The sequence below is a fragment of the Microtus oregoni genome, unplaced genomic scaffold, assembly GCF_018167655.1.
Source record: "Microtus oregoni isolate MIOR12 unplaced genomic scaffold, Mior012 000002F_ref0000024, whole genome shotgun sequence".
Taxonomy (NCBI): Eukaryota; Metazoa; Chordata; class Mammalia; order Rodentia; family Cricetidae; genus Microtus; species Microtus oregoni.
In genome coordinates, this window is record NW_024543061.1 from 62318205 (window position 1) to 62341305 (window position 23101).

At 47.8% G+C, this 23101-nt stretch overlaps 1 protein-coding gene across 2 annotated transcripts; it reads left to right on the forward strand.

Annotated features, from left to right (window-relative positions):
- Positions 1–1258: 1258 nt before the first annotated feature.
- Tuba8 (tubulin alpha 8) lies at positions 1259–21201 on the forward strand. 2 transcript variants are annotated; one of them, XM_041638972.1, is made up of 5 exons: positions 1259–1421; positions 11539–11761; positions 12629–12777; positions 15596–16276; positions 18343–21201. In XM_041638972.1, exons 1-5 carry the CDS (start codon positions 1419–1421, stop codon positions 18634–18636), a joined length of 1350 nt encoding a protein of 449 aa, XP_041494906.1. In that variant the 5' UTR covers positions 1259–1418; the 3' UTR covers positions 18637–21201. The 2 variants fall into 2 exon arrangements, with proteins under 2 accessions (XP_041494906.1, XP_041494897.1); XM_041638963.1 differs by lacking the exon at positions 1259–1421 and adding an exon at positions 11290–11313.
- Positions 21202–23101: the final 1900 nt, after the last annotated feature.

Consider the following 23101-nt stretch of genomic DNA (forward strand, 5'->3'; position numbering starts at 1 on the left):
ACTGCGACCGGCCTGGGTCCTTCCTCTCTGTGGGCACAGCTGCAGGGAAGCGGCTGGCCCAGCATGTCTCTCTCCACAGTGTGTCACAGCCATGGAAGTGACTTATCCAGAGCAGTTAGAGCGGGCAGTCCCAGCTTGGAGTCTGGGTATCAGTGGGAAGTGTGTTCAATGCTTTCTCACACACAATAGGCAATACAGGAATGGTGGTCGACAGAGTAAGCCATCACACAGGGTTCTCTGCCTGTTCCTTAGAGCAGAGGGGAGGCATGTCTTCATCTGTGTTTGGAAACAGAGACACAACATCTGGCCACAGCAGTCCAAATACATCCTGAAGAACTCCTGATTCCCGCCCCCCCCCCCCCCCCCCCCGCCCCCGGACTTGTGTGGTGGGCAGTTTCCAAAGAAAAGAGGGAGAGAAGAAAGACTTCAGGTTACATCTTTAAGTATGAACTGGATAGGGAAGTCTGTGTTGAGCTCAAGGCATGGGAATCCTCCAGCCCCCTGGCCTGGAGACAAAGGGTGGAGCCAGTTAGTGATGTGGGCAACTAAGGAGTAGAGGCTCCTAACAGGGCCAGCTCCCCCCCCCCCCCCCCCATGGATGAGAGGATATCGCTTGCTCTTCAATGTTGCCCGTGGCCCCAAAGAAGAGGTCTTAGTACAGGACAGAGGCAATGAGAACCCTGATGTTCTGTAGTACTTGAGATGACACTCCACATTTGGGGATTAAGTAGGAAGGGTCAGGAGGAGATACTTGAGAATGGTGGAGCAGGAGCTACTCTGTCTGTATTTAAAACATCACCCAATTCCTGAACCCTCTTATGGAGTGCTTGCTGTAGACAAGGGCCCTGTGTATACGGAATTCTCCAGTAACCGGGCAGGCGGTGGTAGAAGCAGAAGCTTGGGCTCTGACCCGGGGAGGTCAGATCCTGCCTGCTCTCCTGGGCTGAGATGACTCTAATAGACCAGTTAGCTGCCTTCCCAGGACGCCAGCCAGTGCTGGCAGCAGGGAGTCTATGAACATTTGGAGAGAAATGAGCATTTTGTTTTGAAGTATTTTTCCACTGCTTTCCAATGCAGATCTCCTGGTGGGTGTGGGGTATATGTGCACACTTGTGTCGCGCTCACAGGACTGCTTTTCCGACTCACTAGGCGCAGGAGCTCGGCCGCCACCGCTCCGGGCGTGGGAAGCAGCGGGGCTGGAACAGCGAGCCACCGGTAGGAGGGGAAGTGCCATTGTGACCTACCCAGATCCCTCCCCTCCGCTGGCACTGTGATGCTGCAGGGCAACTGCTGGCCCAGCATGTCTGTCTCCGGCCCCCTCCCTCGCAGTGTGTCACAACCGCGGAGGCTGCCGTATCTGGAGCAGTTGAGGTGGGCAGGCCCAGCTGGGAGGCGAGCGGGCGAGGAGAGCTGCCACGATGGTGAGACTTCCCGGGCCCCCGGCTTGCCAGGGACGCGCGCAGGTGCCCGGGTACAGAGCTCCGGGGCTACAGAGTAGCTGCCGGATGCCTTTGGATCCACTGGGCTCCAAGTCTCTTATGGGGTGGTGGTGGTGGTGGTCGTGGTGGTGGTGGTGTGGGTCAGTTCAGGATCAAGGGTCATATACCCAGGGATGGGAAACATCTAGTTGTCAGGTACCTTTAATTTTGCAAAGAAAGTAGAAAGCGGGGCCTTTTGCCCTTTAAAGGGACCTAAGGGAGATTTGCGCTCGCGAATGAGAGGGGGGCGGACCTGGAGAGGCGGGCGGAGAGGCGATTGAGAATCTGGTGAACTGCCACTCGTGGACCAGAGAAGAAGTGGGATGCTGATGGATTCTGGGCAGGTGGTCTGGACCTGGGTGTCTGGGATGTAGATAGAGTCAAGTCTCCAAACGCAATCAAAAGCGACAGACTCCAGGTTGGGGTCATTCTCCACTCTTATCATCTGGCCACCGTCTTGGGTTTGGGGCACTCTCGATTAGAGCTGGGTCCTTTGAACCCAACCAGCTTCGCAGGCGCCTGGCACTGGCTTCTCACCCTTCCCAGCGGTCAAAGTCAGAAAAGAAGTTTTCCTCCCTGGAGACCAGAGGACTTCAGCCGTTTAATTTTCTTTCCTTTCCTGGCTTTGAGGCAGGGACTCTTCACTGGCCGCTGTTTTCACTAGCGGCTGCTACCGTTATAGCTAGAGAGACCCACTCCTGAGCGCTTCATCAGCTGCGCCAAAAGCTCCTGGGACGCCCAGCTACCCGGTCCTAATGTTGGCCTCAATCACCTTCCCCCGACGCCTGGAAGGTCTAATGTTTCTGCAGTGAAGTGGGACAGGACGGTTAGGGTGGTGGGGGTGGGGGTGGGAGGGGAGGAGTGGGGGAGGCAGTATAAGAGTATCTCAGAGACCAAGGTCAGGTTCTCTGAGGAGCACACTTGCTCGGGTGTCAGTGACAGGCTGCGGCGCCAGAACCTCTCTTCTCTCCTCCTCACCCCCCTCTCCCCTCCCCTTTCCACCTCCTCTCTCTCCTTCCCCCTTCTCCTGTTCCACGCGCCGCCTCCCGCCACCCCTCCTCCACTCTGGCTGTTCATTTGGGAGAGTGTCCAAGACTTGCTGGCGCTGGCCCTTCTGCTAGTTCTACCTCCAAGCCTGTCCATCATTTCTCACTCCCCAGCATGCTCCTTGACACACCTGGGAGCTCGAAGAATTTGGGAACACAGAAGAGAGTGGCCAGAGGAAACCATTCTGTTCAGGTCACTGGTGTGGGATCTTAGGAGTGCAGAGTTGAAGTTTAGATTTTGGCGCTTGGCTCTGCAGCTAGCTGTGTGCCTTCAAGAAGGTCGTCAAACTTCTCTGGACTGGTTTTTCTCATTTACAAAATGAAGAGGGTTTAGTACAAATATTCAAAGCTCTTGCATACATTTTATTATTTTAAGCTTTTAGTTATAAAGTGATTTAAATGTGCATGTTATATGTACATATATGAAGAGTAAATGAGCTTATTCTATGTATCGCCCAGCTTTGTATGTTTGCTATGATTGGTCATTAATTTTTCATTCAAGACAGGCTTTCTCTGTGTAGCCCTGGCTGTCCTGGAACTTGTTCAGTAGACCAGGCTGACCTCAAATTCAGGGATCCATTTACCTCTGCCTCCTGAGGGCATACTATCACACCCAGAGAAGATCAAAATATTTATTAGTGTGTTTTCATGTGCATGTGTGTGAGTGTGCTACACACACACACACACACACACACACACACAGCGTGTGTCTCTATGTATTAATGTTTTCCTTTCACCATGGAATTTGGTGATCAAACTCCAGTCATCAGGCTTACTTAGCAAGTGCTTTTACCTGCTGACCAGTCTCTGTGGCCTCAATTATCAGACTTGCTTTGTTTATTTATTTGGTCACATGCTGTAGAACTGATTTTTTTTTTGTTTTTTTTTTTTTTTGAGACAAAGTTTCACTGTAGCTTTGGAGTCTGCCCTGGAACAAGCTCTTGTAGACCAGGCTGGTTTCGAACTCACAGAGATCTGCCCGCCTCTGCCTCCCGAGTGCTGGGATTAAAGGTGTGTGCCACCACCGTCTGGCTTGTAGAAGTGATATTTAACATTTGCAGTTTCCAGTGCATAGCAATTGCTTTAAGATTTTTCCAAGTGCATTCCCATCTATACTTTAATTCTGATCTGAATGTCTGCAGACTCTGAGTAGAGCCTAAAAGATGTTAGGAGAAGAGGGCAAAGACAGCAATCCAACCCTTGAACAGATACCAATGTGTTCAGAATATACCTGGGAAACAGCAAGACAAGCGAAAAGCAGTGAAGTTTAAGAGGTTTGGAAACCTGCATGGTCAACTGTCTGGAAAAGAGCCCATCATTTTATTGTGAAACCCTGAGCTTCGTGTACTGAGAACATTCCTTATATGCTCAGCCCTGTCTTGATGGGCAACACTTCCCATTCCAGAATCTCACAGTGAATTTTTTCCTGTTTACCTCCTTCCTCCCTCTGTATTTTTCATTTTGAGAGGGATGCCATTATGATGCCCAGGCTTCTCTTAAACTTGTGCTGTTTCTGTTCCCTCGGCCTCCTGAGCAGTAGGGAGACCCGGATCCTTTTCTTCTTCTCCTTTCTTGTTATGTTGTGGAAGGAGCAGTGGTGGCGGTGGGGTGGTGGGAGTGATGGAATCCTGAGGCCAAGCCTTGTATGCTTGGCAACTGCACTACCCATGAGCCACATCCCCAGACCCTGATTCCTTCCTGGAAGACTAGAACGATCAATTTGTAAGCCTTCATCTCAAGAATCCCACTCTTTTCTTTTTTAAGATTTATTTATTTATTTATTTATTATGTATACAACATCCTGCCTCCATGTATGCTCGCACGCCAGTGGAGGGCGCCAGATCTCATTACAGATGGTTGTGAGCCACCATGTGGTTGCTGGGAATTGAACTCAGGACGTTTGGAAGAGCAGCCAGTGCTCTTAACCACTGAGTCATCTCTCCAGCCCTAAGAATCCCACTCTTCAAGAATGTCCTCACTTCCTCTAGTGGGTCAGGTTTCAGGCAGCTGTCCTTCGTGTCCCCATTTCCTATGCTGTCATGGAAGCCTTCTTGGGAGGTAAGCAGAATTAGCTTTGCCATTTCTAATTTTTTTTGGTTGGGTAAGAAATATGTAACTGGTTCTCACAATATTTTCAGTGTGGTCATTCTTCAGGTGCTGGGCAGGTGAGCATTCTTCTTGAGACTTGCTGGCTTTCTTCCCTGGTGCCTAGTGCTCCATCCACCAGTGTCTTTTACTGGTCCCACACCAGATACTCAAGTCACACAGCTGATCAAATCCACTCTCTAAAGCCTTCCTTCTTAACCATCAGCTCAGGCCGACGGCATACATACCCCAGCATCCCATCTGCTGTCTGTATTATCCAGCAAGCAGCCCCTGGGAATGTGACAATGACATTTATTTTTGGAAAGTAGTATGGAGACTCCTGGCCAGGTACCTAAAGCTGAACCCATGTCCATGGTAGCAGGAGAGGTTTTATAACCAGAAAGAGTTTTTATAAAGGTCACAGGGAGATGGGCACACCTATGTGACCTTCGAAATACCTTCACGCCATTTCTTTAGCTTTGAGGAACTCTGCCTGCATTGTATGGAAATTGACATCAAATGGTGTCAAAGATCCTATACACTTGTAAAAAAATTGGCAGTTGGGGGGAGAGCAGTGTGTCTGGGTGGGTGGAGTCACTGAGTCGTCTGGTATCCCTGTCATCACTCAGCGGTACTATTGGCTGTGCTGTGCAAAGCCGAGGAGCATTGTGACCCAGAGCACTGTGGGGTTACAGCCACCTCTCCTTTCCTCCACTGTGGGAGGTCTTTCCTCCTAGGTACTTGGGTATCTGCTTCCGAGTCATGGTCCTTGGTTAAAGTGATGGGGTGAAGCTGTTGAGTGAGTCTTGCTAGAAATCTTTTAGGCTCAGCTGAGGGAGGGGTGGGGACTTGAATGCTGTCACCAAGTGTTTGCCGTGTGTCCTTGCTGAGGCGGCTCCTAGGTGACCTTGATGACCTTGATGACACCCAGGCTTCTAGGATAAAAGGTTAACTTTGAGAAAGTGGCTGGTGACTACGTCAGTGATTGGGAAGAGTGGGAGGATGTGGTATTTTTTGAGGAAGGAAGGGGACCAACTGTTCACTTTTTCTCCGACTACTTGGGGAGTTGACAATACTGTGGCCTTTGTGGTACGCATTTCCTGTCTCCTGGAAGATCGTGAAAAAGCACAGTAGGCAGTGTGTGCGTCACACTGAACCCTGAGTCCTGTCTCAATGCCAGCTGGGAGCCCGTGGGCTTTGCCATCCCAGGGTCTCTTGTGCCAGAATCTTCTTACCGAGCACCCCATCACTTGCTTCTCATCTACACTATTGCTGCCCACATCATCTGAGCCCCTCTCCTGAGCTGCCGTCTCCCTCGCGGATGCTCATTGAGGTCAGCTCTGTTCTGGCTGTTGCTCATTTGCTGTCTTTTCTCTCTTGTCAGTGATCCCAAATCCACTGTAATTGAAGGGTCTGAGCAGAGATAACACACGCTTTGATGAGTCACGTTTGTTCCTGCTTTAATTATCCCTGTGGAACACTACGGATCTACTTTTCACTTGCCAGCTTTGTGACCTAGCTCCTAAAATACATGCGATTTTTTTTTTATTCTAGACTAACAACTAGAAAGAATGTGGTGATAATAGGTTCCCTGAGAGTAACTGCATGGCAACTGTGCACACAGGTGGCCCAGGGACAATGGCCCTGTCTGAGTCCTTCACAGGGCTCCTGATGCTGGTCTGAGTCACTGGCTTTCCTAGAGAAATACGCCACTGGGTTTTTTTTTTTTTCTTTTTTTTTTTTTATGAAACCTTGAACTGATATTTTTTTCCCCACCAAGTCCAGGGTCTTAAACACACTTGAAATCGCTCTACCATACTGAGCTGTGCCTCTGGCCTCAAAATGATGTTGAAAGATTCAAACCATTCTTCCACTGAGGAGAGCGTTTGTTTCTGAGAGCAAAGCAAGAGGATCTGACAATGCTGAAGCAGAGGGAATATATTAAGTATGATCAGCACAAGGAAGGGTTTCTCAGAGTAGGCCCTGAAAGGCTGCAGAGTTCTAGAATATGATTTCCTGTGACATATGCTCTCTGTGGAGGATGGACGGAGGGGACACAGCTGTCCCACCAGCTCTGCCCTTCATGAGTTCTTTGCTCCATAGAATCTGGCAGTTGTGGGACATGTCCTGAATTCTCCCGTCTCTTGTGTTCACTATTCCTAACATGTCCCCAGGCCTGTCTAAATGCATCAGAGACCTGTCCATTTTCCTTCTTCAGCAGACCAAGTCAGCAGTGGGGGTCCCTTGGCTGAACTCCCCTGAGCCGTGTCTGTGTTCTTCGGCTCTGCCTGCTCTTGGTGTTAACTGGTCCTGTAAAGCCATGGAGGGCTCTAATTCTGCTCATCTCTGCTATGTCCGAGCACTGTGCTTGGTGCTGGAGATTCAGTCGCTTGCCCATGGAGTTTAGTCTCTGTATCAGGAAAAGACAGATGCTTGAAGAAGCAACCATCATGAGTGTTGTACGACAAATACAAAGACAATCATGAACAAACACAGCAGGGACCCTGCGATGCTCTGTGGTTATCCTGACTTCCTGCCTGTAGGCAGTGACATTTAACTGGAGTCCTGAAAAGTGACGTCAGCACACTGCCATTTAGAACCTTCTTGTGTATGACAGCCCTCATCATGTTGGGATGAACTTTTGTAGTGACAGTTGACATATCAGGCCTATTGAGGGATGCTGCTTTTCTTGAGAGGGGTGTATGCGTCTCTTTATCTCCCTTAACTCCTTCCTCCCATTGTTGAGTTCAGGGGCTCTGGCAGCATACAGCGCCTTCCTTCCCTTACAAGGTACCCAAGAGAACAGAGTGCCACAGGCCCAGATTCAAAATAGAATCAAGAGGGGGAGGGGACAGGAACTCTGACTACCAAGGGGAACCTGAGCTAGGAGTTTGGAGCAACAGATGACTGAAATGTCCTTGCTAACTCAGCTTACCTTTGCCTGCCTCCATCTTTGGCCACACACTTTATCCCGAGGAACAGTCTCCAGATAGCAGGAAAGGAAGATTAAAAGAGACCGATTTCTGATTGGCTCGCAGCATTTCTGTGTGAGAGCATTTTCTGCTGGGCATTTGGCATGGCTAGCTTGGTACTGGTGTCCACTACCAGGCTGGTACTGAGGTAGATGCAGCTACACCGCAAGGCCCTAGAAATTCGGAGTGAGGGTGAGCCAGGGGGTGACAGGGTACAAAGGACCAGCTCGGGCTGGGTTCTAGGTCAGGCACCATCAGTCTAACCTTTGCCTCCCTGTGCCTCAGTTTGACCTGCCAGCAATGGAGAAGAAATCATTAGGTGACCCATGGGACCCGGCCCACCTACGTGCTGCGTGTTTGGCTCTTATGTCCTCAGCGTGGCAGATTGATGACCTTTACTGGGTGTGAGGATTGACTTCCCAAGGGTGACCCACTCATCTCCCGTGCTCATCTGTGTGGAACTTCAGGGGGAAAAAGGGGTGACTGAGTGACGGTGTAGAGAAGGCTGCCCCTGTGCCAGCTTCTGCCAGGGCAACAGACCCTGAAGTTGTGGACTTGTGAAGTGTAGGGTTTATTTTGGCTCAGTTTTGGAGGTTTCAGTGTGCGCTTGGTTGTCCCTGTCGGTTCTGGGTTTGAGGCAAAGTGGCACAGGTCGAAGCAAGTGACAAACCACACACCTGATGGCTAAAGAGCAAAAGAGACAGAGGGAGAAACTGGGCTTCCACAGTCCCATGAGGGTGTGCCCCTGAGAACTGAGACACATACTGCTGGGCTCCACCTCTTAGCCTTCTCCCCTTTTGCATTCCGGACGCAAACTATAGTACTCCTACCATGAGCAAAGTGTCCAGTGGAATTCTGAGGATTTTCATAGACCACAGAGTTCCCAGAAACTTCACAGAAGTTGTAATTTTACTTGCATCTGAACACTACCCTCTGCACCCCAAACCTCTTAGCTCCCTCTTACTCTGAACTTCCTGTGCCTTGAGTAGATGGTGGCTGCACCTACCTCAGTACCAGCCTGGTCGTGGGCATCCAGGCCATGCTAGCCATGCAAAATTCCAAACAGGAAACAGAGACCAAGCCCAGGACCTGGCTTGTGGTAGGCAAGTTCTCCTTATGTAGCTTTGAAAGTTCTGCTTGCTCTCTGAGGGTACGCCCTTAGAGTCAGCTGGGCAGGTGGCTCTGTGAGATGAGAAGAACCAGGCTAACGTGGATGGAGTCTCTATTCTGACTCCTACTTTTCATCTATTTCTTTTTTTTTAAATTTATTTATTTATTATGTGTACAGCATTCTGCTTCCATGTATGCCCACACACCAGAAGAGGGTGCCAGATCTCATTACAGATGTTTGTGAGCCACCATGTGGTTGCTGGGAATTGAACTCAGGACCTCTGGAAGATCAGTCACTGCCCTTAACCTCTGAGCCATCTCTCCAGCCCTTCATCTATTTCTTTTACTTTGTTATTAACATCTTGATTTTTACTATGGAAAAATTTAAACTTCCAGAAGAGTAGATGGGTATAAAGCCACCCATATATTTATTGCTTAGGTGTAAAAGTTACCATTTTTGGCTGTATCTACTTATCTCCTGTGTTTATTAATGTGTTTTAGAAGCTGGGAGTGTAGCTCACTTGCCTAACATTTGAAGGCTCTGGGTTTGATCTCTGATACTGTTAAAAATCAAAAAATAGTACTTTAAATACTATTAAAGTTTATTGCTAGGTGCTTCAGACGTAATTCTAGACACTGAAAGCATTTTCATACTTAACCTCATTTTTATCATTAAAATTAATGAGCTTTTCTATATTGATTTGTTAAAGTTATAATTCAGATTCTGCGTGGTCCATGTAGCCATTCTGCTTCTAATGTGGTTTTGGTACGGCACAGTTTCTGCTGCTGCTCTTCTTTCTTGTTAATTGGGAGAGAGTGTGTGGCTCAGCAGTGGATCGCTTGCCTGGTTTTCCGGGGGGTGGTGGGGGGAGAAGAGAGAGAGAAAGGAGAGAGAGGAGGGAGAGAGAGAGGCTGTTGTAGTAGGGAGGAGGAGGAGAGAGAGACTGTATCAGGAGGAGAGATATTCAAGTAAGATTGAGGAGGGCATCAAAGAGACCAAAACCCCTGGGTCATGTGTTGGTGGCTGCAGGACACTCTGCTCTTTCTCCCATGTTTTGCTTTTGTTTTTGTTTTTTTTTCTTCCTGCAATAACCCTTCATCTTCCCTGGGAAGACCTAGAGTGTTCTGGAAGGAAGTCAGAGACTGGAAACCATACAGCACCCTCAATAAGTGGGGGTGGTTGGCATATGATGGTGACACGAAGGGACAAACTCAGAAAGCTGAAGTTTGGGGCTACAGATGAGACCAGAATTTAAAGGAGGTGATCCAGAATCAGGTTCCTCATGGGCCTGCGCTGTGTTCCCACAATTCCTTCCTGAGAAACCATGGCTTCCTGTTGAATGTGTGCTGTAGCTTTGGGTCAATAATAACATATGTGTGGGACTGTTGCTTTGTGTAGGGTGTGCTTTTCTTAGTCCTAAAATGGAAGTAGAAGACAGCCCCAGAGCAAAGTGAGCCTGCCTGTGAGCTCTGACTCCCTGCCTGCGCTCCCAGCAGGTGGAGGAGGAGCTAGATCATGCCATATGATGATAATGGTAAAGCCAATGTCAATCACGGCTAAATGCTTTTTTTTCAGACGAGGAGAGTTTAAGTGTCTCAGCCAAAGTCACACAATACAACAAATGAATTGAGATGGCTAGCTGTGAAGCCTGGGTGTGGGCAAGCCGGGAGCGAAGCCTTTCACTGGGCGTTGGGAAGTACTACTGGGCTGTAGTCTGTAGCTCTGTGCTCCGTATTGGTGGCTTCGAATGCCTGCACACTTTTCCTCCCAGTGGCAAGGGCTAGCAGAGTGATGGGGGAGAGTAGGGACTCAGTTGCAAAACCAAACCAGGGAGCAACTGGTCCTGAAGTCTCTGGCCCTTGGAGACGGTCAAGGCGTCTGCTCCATTCCTGTGCCCAGAGAGGCTTCTGGGTTCTGAATTTCGATGCATACACTGCTTGTTTCCTCAACCAGCTCTGCTCTCCAGAGCTTCTGCTCCTGGCTTGGGTCACTCAGAGCTGGAGAGTGCCACATCAGGTCATGGATAAGAATAGAAACCTACAGACCAGGCACATGCTTCCCTGCTGGGCTCTGCCAGGTATCACAGGACAGAGTTACCCCATGTGGGCCACTGCTTCCCCACAGATGGGCAAGAGGTGGAGGATGAGTCCATTTTTCCAGGAAATTTGCTTGGAAGGGTTCTTCATACACACACACATACACACAGACACACACACATGCACGTGCACACACACACACACAGACACACACACACAGCCCTTATTCTTAGGTGATAATGCTAGAATCAGTTAGACAATTGAGGTTTTAAATCAGAGCAACTAAGTTAGAAGAGCACCCAAAAGCTGAGATTTACTTAATACTTGGGCTGACCTAAACAGCAAGGTAGATAGTGGTGTCTCCAAAAATGTTCATTTCTCAACATTCAAGAAGAGCCTAACTTGGCCTTGATGGTAAATAACTCATTTATTGTTTCCACATTTATAGCCATCATACTGACTGTGTCTATGGTGGCTCCCCTGTGACAGTCCTGGGCTCTGTATGCACACCCTGTGTGTGATATCTCAGAAGGTCAGTACTTAGGAATTAATGTGAATGCTGGCGCCATGTGTTGTAAGGTCAAGGTTAGTCTGTTGCTATCTTTGACTTGTTTGGAACGATGTCCTGTGCCAGATGTTGTGGTGCCAGGCACCTGGAACCCCAGACACACCCTGGTTATGGGGTGGTGCAGCTGTAGGCTCGAGCATCCTGATGGTTGGATGTGCGGAAGAGACAGCCTTTAGATGTGGGGCTTCGGCCCATGGCCGGGGACTTGGGTCCTCTGACTTTGATGTGCCCTGTTTCCACAGCGGGAATGCATATCAGTCCACGTGGGTCAAGCTGGAGTTCAGATTGGCAATGCCTGCTGGGAGCTCTTCTGCTTGGAACATGGCATCCAGGCAGATGGGACCTTTGGCACTCAGGCCAGCAAGGTCAACGATGATGACTCCTTCACCACCTTCTTCAGTGAGACTGGCAATGGCAAGCATGTGCCCCGGGCTGTCATGGTCGACCTGGAACCTACGGTAGTAGGTGAGTACCGGCCAAGGGCTCTGCTGCAACAGCAAAGTGCAGGGATTGGGCTAATGAGAGGGAAACGAGTTGAAAGGTGTGAGTGAGCCATGTGACTTCCCTCGGGTCCTTGGGGGATTTGTAATAGGGGTCAACAGATCCTGCTAAGCTGTGCAGAACAAAATGCTTCTTAAACCTGCTGAGACAAGAAATGGCCATGATTGTTACTGATGGTACAGAGATAAAAGGCACAAAAAGCTCTAGAAATTGTTAGAAACTTCTCAGTCAGGTGGTGGTGGTGCACACCTTTAATTCCAGCACTTGGGTGGCAGAGACAGGCGGATCTTTGTGAGTTCAAGGCCAGGCTGGTCTAGAGAGTGAGTTTCAGGACAATCAGGGCTACATAAAATAAACCTGTCTTAAATAATCTCTCCAACGGTCCATTTCCTAAAGCATAGGTTTCTGACCATCGCTGTAGTCTGGCCTCGGGTATGGTCTAGCCTTGCAGCACTGACAGTCAAGGTGGGGTGAGGGTAGCCACATTCACAGGTAGAGGTGCTGCAACCCTGCTCCTTCTGAGTTAGAACCACACACAGGTGGAGTCTGGCTTTCTCAGGACAGGGCTCCTGAAGATCCAGATCCAGGTGGAGGGAAAAAGAGAAGGGGAGGAAATGGTTTTGGTGTTTGGTGGTCTGCTCCTTCAAGTCTCTTCCTCCTTTCTAGTTCTGCTCAGGGGCCTGGGCTTGGTTAGTGTGCCCTTGTCCCTTTGGATCTCTGAGTCATTGTTCTAGGGTAGACCGGGTCACTCCAGCTGAGTCTCATACTCAGATGAGTGGGACAGAGCGTGTCTCCTGGAAATGGGGATCTGAGGGTCCTGTCTCTTGACAGATGAGGTGCGGGCAGGAACCTACCGCCAGCTCTTCCATCCCGAGCAGCTGATCACGGGGAAGGAGGATGCGGCTAACAATTATGCCCGTGGGCACTATACGGTGGGCAAGGAGAGTATTGACCTGGTGCTGGACCGCATCCGTAAGCTGGTAAGCACAATTGGGCAGGGCAGAGACCATCTGGTCAGGCTTGGACTCAGGTGGGTTAGAGGCATGCATCAGCTGGCTGCAAGAATAGCTACTAGAGTTCTTGGGGGGAGGTTCATTGGTTGGTTGGTTGGTTGGTTGGTTGGTGCTGGGGTTCAGATCCAGGGCCTCATCATGTCAGGCACATGCAGTACTGCTGGCTGTACCACTAGGCCTCTGGTCATGTTTCAGAAGGAACAGTCACAGGGATGTACACCTCCCCCTGCCTGGGTATACTGGCCTACCCTGTAGACGGAGTTAGAGTTAGAAACATAGGTTAGTAAAGCATTGGCTTGGAAGAACCGAGGGAGAGATTTTATTACACATTTGAGTAGTTATGTTTACACTATAAGTGCGAATTTCACACCTCCATTTGCTTTCTAATAAACAAGGGAGGCATTGCCCTTGTATTAAATGCAGGAGTTTTGGGCTGGGGCAGTTGGTGTCTTAAGTTGGGTCACACTACTCAAGAGTGCTAGAGGCAGATTCTATTGAGTACTTAGACTATAAAATAGGTTTACAAAAAAATCAACCACAAAAAGAACAAATCCAGAGAGATCAACTGTGGAGCCTTAATGACTTTCAGATTTTCCTGGGAGACATTAACTGGCTATGGCACACAACTGGATAAACAACTCATGGACTAAGTCATTTATTTCAAACCTTACAAGGTGACAAGGACTTAACTAGTCCAAGAAAATTATCAGCTCAAGTTGAAAGAGAATTGGCTGTGGAAGAGAAAAAAAAATTACAGGATGCACATGTGGGCTACTTGAATCCAGAGCTTGATTGTGTCCTAGTTATTCTGCCTTCTACCTGTTCTCCTACAGGAATTCTCCCCCCTCCCCCTCCCCTCCCTCTCCCTCCCTCCCTTCCTCCCTTCCTCCTTCCCTCCCTTTCTCTCTCTCTCTCTCTCTCTCTCTCTCTCTCTGGTTTTTCGAGACAAGGTTTCTCTAGACCTTTGGAACCTGTCCTGGAACTCACTCTGTAAACCATGCTGGCCTGGAACTCACAGAGAACCAATTGTCTCTGCCTTCCAAGTGCTGGTATTAAAGGGAGTGTGCCACCAATGCCTGGCATGCCTGCTAGGTTTTTAAATAAGATTTACTTATTTGTTTGTTTATTATGTATGCGGTGTTCTGCCTGCATGTATGCCTGCATGCCAGAAGAGGGCACCAGATCTCAGTACAGATGGTTGTGAGCCACCATGTGGTTGCTGGGAATTGAACTCAGGATCACCGGAAGAGCAGGCAGTGGTCTTAACCTCTGAGCCATCTCTCCAGCTTCACCCCCACTGGAATTCTTATGCAGAGAGAAGATAATATTCCGCAATAGATATTTCTGTCACACAAACAGAACAAAAAAAATCAAAGACCTATATAAAAACGATTTCTGAATTGATTCTAAAAGGAAAATTGAGACTTCGTCAACCAACAGGAATAGACCCAACAAAAATTGTCATACCTTTTACTAATGCTAAAGTTTCCTCCTTATGGAATAAAATGAACACTGGCAAAAAGTTTGCAATAAATTTTTGGTAAAGATTAAAAAAAAAAGAGTGCTAGAGGCTGCGGAATTAGGATTTGAATCAGGCTGGCTTGACTACTAAGTTGCGTTGTAGGTTACATCACTTTGTCTTTATAAGCTCTCATTTCCATGTGATGGAAAAAAATTGACAAGACTAGTGGTGCCCAAAAGTTCAGAACCACTGGATCAGATGATAATAGCTCACATCCTCTGTGAGTCTATAAATTCTCTTAGTTCTGCCAGGAGTCAACATGGAGTGCTTACTGTAGTTCTGTCAGGAGTCAACATGGAGTGCTTACTGTAGTTCTGCCAGGAGTCAACATGGAGTGCTTACTGTAGTTCTGCCAGGAGTCAACATGGAGTGCTTACTGTAGTTTTGCCAGGAGTCAACATGGAGTGCTTACTGTAGTTCTGCCAGGAGTCAACATGGAGTGCTTACTGTAGTTCTGCCAGGAGTCAACATGGAGTGCTTACTGTAGTTTTGCCAGGAGTCAACATGGAGTGCTTACTATAGTTCTGCCAGGAGTCAACATGGAGTGCTTACTGTAGTTCTGCCAGGAGTCAATATGGAGTGCTTACTGTAGTTCTGCCATCTCACTAACCATCACTGAATCTTACAAGATGATGATGTAGCCGTGGGGGAGGAGGCCTTTGGAAAGGTTAATGACTGGCTGAAGTGTTTACAAGTTGGGAATTCATGGATGTGTTGCTCATTTTGGTGTGGCCATTCCACAGTGCACACAAAATCCACAGCAGCATAGTGGATCCTATAAGTACACACAGTTTGTCAACCTAAAAACATGTTCTACTTTAATCTTGAAATTTCAAAATCTTAAAAGAAAAAAAAATCCATAGCTCTTTTTACATTTCTCAGACCGGCAGGCACCCCGAGCCCTTTCCATATTTGAATGTGCTTGTCAACCATGCTCATAGAAGCATATGTCAAGGACAAGGGTAGTCAGCAAGATTTGAGCTCTCAGAAGGCAAGGCCCACCACAAAGGCAACTCTGAGACTTTCTACTCCTGCTTTGTCCAGCTCCAAGTCAGAGCCGTATGCACGCATGTGTAGTTTGTCAGTCTAGACATTAACCACTCCTCCCAAGACCAAAACAACCTCTTTTGTGTCTTATTCCTTATAGGTTATTATGATTTTTTATGAGGATAGGACATGCAGACAAAAGGGGTTTGTCTGGATTTGTCTCCACGTGGGGTCTCAGGACTCTTCTGATTTCTCTGTGTTTCTGGCTCTCCCCAGACAGATGCCTGCTCTGGCTTGCAGGGCTTCCTCATCTTCCACAGCTTCGGAGGCGGCACAGGCTCTGGCTTCACCTCTCTCTTGATGGAACGCCTTTCCCTTGACTATGGCAAGAAATCCAAGCTAGAATTTGCCATCTACCCGGCACCACAGGTCTCCACTGCAGTGGTAGAGCCCTATAACTCCATCCTGACGACCCACACCACCCTGGAGCACTCAGACTGTGCTTTCATGGTGGACAACGAAGCCATCTATGACATCTGCCGCAGGAACCTGGACATCGAGCGCCCCACCTATACCAACCTCAACCGCCTCATCAGCCAGATTGTGTCCTCAATCACTGCCTCTCTCCGCTTCGATGGAGCCCTCAATGTGGACCTCACAGAGTTCCAAACCAACCTAGTACCCTATCCCAGAATCCATTTCCCGCTGGTCACGTATGCACCCATCATTTCTGCGGAGAAAGCCTACCATGAGCAGCTGTCTGTGGCAGAGATAACTAGTTCCTGCTTTGAGCCCAACAGCCAGATGGTGAAGTGTGACCCGCGTCACGGCAAATACATGGCCTGCTGTATGCTCTACCGTGGGGATGTGGTACCCAAGGACGTGAATGTCGCCATTGCTGCCATCAAGACCAAGAGAACCATCCAGTTTGTTGACTGGTGTCCCACAGGTTTCAAGGTGAGAATTGAGGACTTGGGGTGGGGGACAACTGGGGATGCAGAGGGGATTACTCGAGAGAATGAACCTTGGGAACTTGTGGTCTTTATGATAATTCTGGGAGATGACGTAACCCGATGCAACATTAACCTCATTCAACTTTGACTGAGACATTCAGCCCTTGAAGGCTGGCCTGCTTAAGCCATCTTAGCAAGTGCTTATCTCTGCTGCTATTTAAGGTTAACCATCTTTGACTTTTTCCTTTTTTAAACTGAGGGACCCGAATCACAATGCCTTGAGGACTTTCAATTTGCCGAAAAGAAAGCTCAATGAGTGTTTTACCCTTCTTTAATTTTAGAGTTCACTAAATGATCCAATTTTAGAGTTAACTAAATGATTCAAATTGCTAGAGAGGCACAGTTCTTTCTTCTAACAGAAGATGCGTTTCCCCAACATATATTAAGAGTTAACTATGCACCCTGTAAGCCTTACTCAGCTTAGAGTAACACCGAGGCAGTGCCTCGTCTTTGGGATTGACTCCTGTTTGTCATGAAGTCTCACTTCTCCCCTCCTATTAGTGTTGTTCCTGCAGGCCAAGGGTACACAGTCTTCCTGCTCACCGCTCTACTCCTTGTGACACACATCATCTTTCCTTCCTGGACACAACCTATTTTTGTGTGTTATTCTGGCCAAAGTAGCCAAGGTTATCAAAAAAACTGTGTTTCCGTTTTTTAGTTGAAACAACAACATAAGCTAATAAGGGAGTTAGTGGGAAGAAGGAAAAATGAAAGAATTGTGGAGATAGTGGGGTGACGAACACAGAGGGAATGCCACCCCCTCTAGTTTAAGCTTCTTCTGAGGTGCTGTATGGAATTATGAGTAAGATGGTGTTAGCATTGGTAGCTGCTTTTCAGAAAACTACATGCCGGCAGAATGCGTATTGCTAAGCCTCACCGGCTGTCATTCTCCCCAGGGGTATTAGTCCCCAATTTGACTAGGGTCTACAATGTCACTTTTGAGAAGGGAAGAGAGGCCTATGCTGGCCAGAGCCACAGCAGCAAGATGCAAGATGTGGTAAAATATATACCTCTTTCACATCTGTGCCACCTGCTGGTTTAGTGGCCGTGTGCCTTGCACTTGCACTATCTGAAGACGTGTATTCCTAAGCAACGCATCTAAGAGGTTGGTAACGTAAACACAACGGCCTTAGTTCTGGGCACTGCCATAGCTCTCAGTGTCCTACTGGTGATATCACACTTTGCCATCTCGATGCCTTCCAGTTTCCTATAATTCTCCGTCTGCCTTGGCTTGAGGCCTTTGTGGGGAGATTTCTAGGGTAGAAGCCCCACTGCGAAACTCCCACTTCCCAGTGTACTAGCAGATCTCGGGAGGTTGGCTTGCCTGTGTGTGACTTTTGACTTCTGTGCTTGCTGTTTCTGCCTTTCTTCTAAGAGAACTGTTTACTAGAGATCTGGCCTTGTGAGCAGTAACTCTCTCCCCAAGGACCTTTTAAATTTATTTCTCTGGATTCTCCCTGGAACCTCTTAAAAAGCCCTTCACCTCGACAGAGAAACTTCCCTAAATTTATTGCAAAAAAATTAAAAGGAGCATCAGATAAACATCTAGAAAACAATAAACTTTATGATAATAATGTCAATTCTAGAAATTGATTTGCCTTTAACAGGGAAGGTATTTCCTGCCCCTTGCTCCTGAGATAAACACTTGAGAGCCCTTTTTCATGCCACGATTTCACTTAACTACATTCATCAACTTATTTCCTCTTTTTAACAGCCTGGCCGTTTCTTTTCCAGCCCCTGTGATCCTCCTGCCTCAGACTCCACGGTACTGAAGTTACCATGTGCTACCATGCCTCTCCCTTTTTTTTTTTATTTCCTCCCCAGCACACATCCTTTTGCTCTGCCCATGTTCCCAACTTCCTTGTTCCTCCTCCTGCTCCATCACGCCATTCCACCCCACACCCATGTCTAGATCTTGCCAACAAAGCTTATTACTGACAGATTGCCCAACGCTGTCCTTGACCAACTTGCGTGCCTTTCTGTTGCCCGTCTTCTTTCTCTGTTTCCCAGGTGGGCATCAACTACCAGCCCCCCACTGTGGTGCCAGGAGGGGACCTGGCTAAAGTCCAGCGAGCCGTGTGCATGCTGAGCAACACGACAGCCATCGCAGAGGCCTGGGCCCGCCTGGACCACAAGTTTGATCTCATGTACGCCAAGCGGGCCTTCGTACATTGGTATGTTGGAGAGGGAATGGAGGAAGGAGAGTTTTCCGAGGCCAGGGAGGACCTGGCTGCGCTGGAGAAGGATTATGAAGAAGTGGGGACTGATTCATTTGAAGAAGAAAATGAGGGGGAGGAATTTTAAATATACACCTGCCCCATGACTGCGTCTCGTTGTTTGTGTTGCTCCACTCTAACTGTGGTGAGTTCATCTCCTAGCACTGTTCACGGACGGACAGACAGACAGACAGACAGACAGGGCAGCAGCAGTTGTGCCTGCTCACTCCCCCTTTTCTCTTCTTAGTATGCTGTACTCACGGTTGCATGGGAAAAGGAAACCACAGAAAGAGAAAGTGAGAGACTGGCCTGTCGGTACCAGCCCAGTGCCTGTCCTACATAGATTAGGGCTCTTGACTCCAGCACATGGGTACCGAGCACACAGGGAGCCCCCTCCTTCCCCTGGAATGAGAACAGCTTCATTCCTATAGAATGAAGTTAAGGTGGACAAGTCACACACGCACGGGGTGGGTGGGGTAAGGAGGTACATGAGAAATCTTTATTCTAGGTGGGGTAGGCTGCTCACCCCTAAGACAGGGCCTGCTGGGTGAGGAATGGGGTAACACCAGAAAATTCCCACTCTTGGAAGATGCCGTGGAGAGAGCAAACAGGAACTCATGAAACGGATCTGTGGCACAGCTCTGAGCTCATGTGGATCCATCATGATCCCCCTGGAGGGGGGATATCCCAAGACCCTCATTAGGTGTTGACAGCCACCAAGAGTCCTGGCTCTGTATGTATGTTTGTACATATGTATGTGTGTGTGTGTATTTTAATACTTACATTATGAAATACAATTTACATATCAGCACAGTGAAAGATTAACAGTCGCCATCAATGAAATACAACAACTACAACAGAACTCCATAATAAAAATAATTCAAAGACTTGGGGTGTAGTTCTGTGGTGAGCAGGTCCTTAGCCTGTGTGAAACCCTGGGTTCATTTTCTCCCACTGTACTCAGACAGACAGACACAGAGCAGATGAGCCTGCTTGTTCCTGTTTTCTTATCTGAGGATGCTGTACATTCTCTTCTATGGGAAAAGAAAACCACAGGAACAGAAAGTGAAATCGTGGTGCCTACAGTCTGTCCTCGGCCCTAGGCACTGTCCCCAGAGCTAGAGAATCATGCATGTGACAGCTTCCTGCCTTCCTGAATACATGTTTAGATAATGAGGTCACTTTAGATTTCAGACAGCAATGACAGTATTTGGAGTGTCATTGTGGAGCCCAGAGAGCACGATTCCACAGATCCTGGGCTTAGAAGGGAACAAGTGCGGGTCTGAAGGCAAGAGAGACGCTCGCTAGGAGGGTGGGAAGATGGGCAGGTGCCGGGTCTGTCCATCCTCAGCATCATGGATGCTTATACGTCTCCTAAGTGAAACACAAGCACTCGAAGGCTTGAAGAAGCTTCACTGTCCTGAGCTCCAGTGCTCCCAACAATCTCAGGATGAAGTTTTGGGTCATTCTGGAGGGGACACTGAGGTATGCAGAAGCAACTGCTGGAGACCGCAAGGTTCCAACACCAGGCCTCTCTCCACTGTTTCTGACTCTTGTGCTTCTGCGTTCCTCATGAAGTAGCCCACAGCAGAAACAAGTCTGCCATTTGCCAAGGAGAGGATGGGGGTGCAGTGCCTCGCTCAGCCAGCACTCAGGATTTCAGGCAATTGGAATGCTGTTATTGTTTAGTTACCTGTAAGACTTCCAGGGTCAAGCCCCTTGTGCTATGGGTCCTTGTGTATCAAGTGTTCCCAGAAACTTTCCAGTCTATTGCTTGGGAGCCCTGAGAGAAGTAGAATGTCCTTGTCCAAGAAAAGGAAGGCTAGGCAAGGTGTGTAACAACCTGCTTTCTGGCCCTTCTGTGCAGGAGATCATGGTGCTAGGAAAGCAAGTCCAGGACTTGCTTAGGAGGTGGAGGAGTGTTGTTTTAGAACTGGAGATTAGTGTCCCCACGTGAGGGTGGCTAGGGAAGCAAGTGCCTGCCATTCCCAGGGCCAGTAGCTCCTAGCCTATCACATCAGCTTGAGGCTTCTTAGGAAGGTGAAGTAGAGAGCTGGAGAGATGACTCAGTGGTTAACACTTCCTGCTCTTCCAGAGAACCTGAGTTTGGTTCCCAGTACCCACATCCAACAGCTCACAGTCTGTAACTTCATTCTCAGAATAGATGACATGCTCTTTTGGCACCTGTATGCATGATATGCGCACCAACACAAAACGCACATATGTATTTGGAATTTATTAGAATGGCTTACAGGCCAGCTAATCCAACAATGACTGTCTACCAGTAGAAGGTCCAAGAATGCAGTAGCTGTTTGGTCACAAGGCTAGATGTCTCAGCTGGTCTTCAGTATACACCAGAATCCCGAAGAAGTAGGCCAGGGAAGAAATGGTTTTGCCAGAGAGAGAGAGAGAGCAAACAGACAAAGAGAACAAGCTTCCTTCTTCCATGTCCTTTACATAGGCTGCCAACAGAAGGGATGACCTAGATTAAAGGTGGATCTTCCTACCTCAAAAGACCCAGATTAAAAGTGGGTTTTTCCGGGGCTGGAGAGATGGCTCAGAGGTTAAGAGCACTGGCTGCTCCTCCAGAGGTCCTGAGTTCAATTCCCAGCAACCACATGGTGGCTCACAACCATCTGTACTGAGATCTTGCGCCCTCCTCTGGCCTGCAGGCATACATAGAGGCAGAATGTTGTATACATAATAAATAAATAAATCTTAAAAAAAAAGTGGGTTTTTCCATATAGCAAAGAAAGCCAGCCTACAATTCACAGTCCCAGAGAACCTAGACAAGAAAAAGAACCCTAAGAGCAACATACATAGATCTAATCTAAATGGGAAGTAGAAAAAGACAAGATCTCCTGAATAAATTGGGAGCATGGGGACTATGGGAGAGGGTTGAAGGGGAGCGGGGAGGAAGGGAGGAGAGCGGAGAAAAAATATATAGCTCAATCAAAACAATAAAAACGATTCAAAAATTACTCTATCACTTCAGACAAGTTAAAAAATGTGGGTCTACCCACCTCAATGATTTAATTAAGAAAAAAATAAAACCTCTCACAACTGTACCCAGCCTTGTGGGTTTTAGTTTTACAGACCTAGTCAAGCTGACGACAAGAATGGGCATTAGGTTCTCATAGTCTGGCTTGCCTCTCATGCAGTCTAACAGGGTTGCCATCGCTCTCCTGTCCTGTCCTGTCCTCTCCTCTCTTCCCTCCTTTCCCCCGCTCTGCCTCCTTCCTGCTTCTCTCTGTGTTGCAAGACCTAACTCTCCACACTAAGAAATAACATAAAACAAACTGCCCCAGCACAGTAGCGTAAGTCCAGGATGGTAGGCACCTGGACCTTCTACATCCAGCGATTTGGCTCACGCTGAAAGTATTGACTAGAACAATTGGATAAGGAAACACCAGAGAATAATCTATATAGATGGTATAATGGAACAACCGATAGAGTACTATGTAATCAATGGGAATCAGAACGGCTGTGGAATTTGTGTATATTGTTGTTTATGGATTCCTGTTTGATGCTTTGTGTCTCTATATCTTTAGTATTAATTTCTTCTCATTCTCCATATTGGAAATTTATGTCTTCTCTGTTTCTTTGTTAGTCATGCCTGTTGGAGATTTTCTTTTTAAAGAATAGACTTCCTGTTTTATAATTTTTCACTGTTGTGTGTTTTTCCAACTTTATTTACCTGTGCTCATACTTTTTAATATTTATTCATTCGTTTGTTAGAGCCCGTGAGCCCCAACATAGATAACTATTTTCCCTAACTGGACTGGTACGGAGCCGCAAGGAATAATCAGACACAGCTTACATGGTCATCACGGAAGGGCATCTCAGGCTTATTCCCTCCTGAAGATCTCCCCGCGTTTATTATCCAAACAGCTTTTATACCAACACATAAACTGAGCGGGAAAATACCTGTCTCCTAGGTAACCAGGTGAATGGCATTTTGTCACGTCCGCATCTACCTGTCTGCTGTGTAAGCTAGCTGTCACGTAGGCTTGAATCAGCTTCTCTATAAGGCATCCTCCAAATTACAAAGAAAGGAGCAACAACATCCTGACCTTTTGTTAGGCAGAGACAGCTTGTCTGCAGAGCTATGTGACCACCTCGGATGGGGCCTATGACTTTAGAGCCTGGCTGCCACACCATATAGAAATATGGGCCTACATTCATTGCTATAAATCTCTAGCTAGCTTAGACCTCACTGTATAGACCAGGCTGGCCTTGAAGTTGTGGTGATCCTCCTGCCTTTGCCTCTTGCATGCTGGGTTTAATGGCATGCACCACCATGCCTGGCTTAATTTCTGTTAGTGGAATCTTAAATGACTAAGACTTAGTTTTTCCCCTAATATGAACACTTAGTGCTATGCAGTTATTCACAGCAGTAGCTGTGCTCCCTAAGTTTCATCATGAGTTTCATCTTAGGAAATATTACGTGCACTTGACAGAACATGTATTGCTAAATAAGGTGGTCAGTAAGAATCAGTTAGACTGGGGCTGGGAGGTAGATGACTCAGAGGTGAAGAGCAGTCACTGCTCCT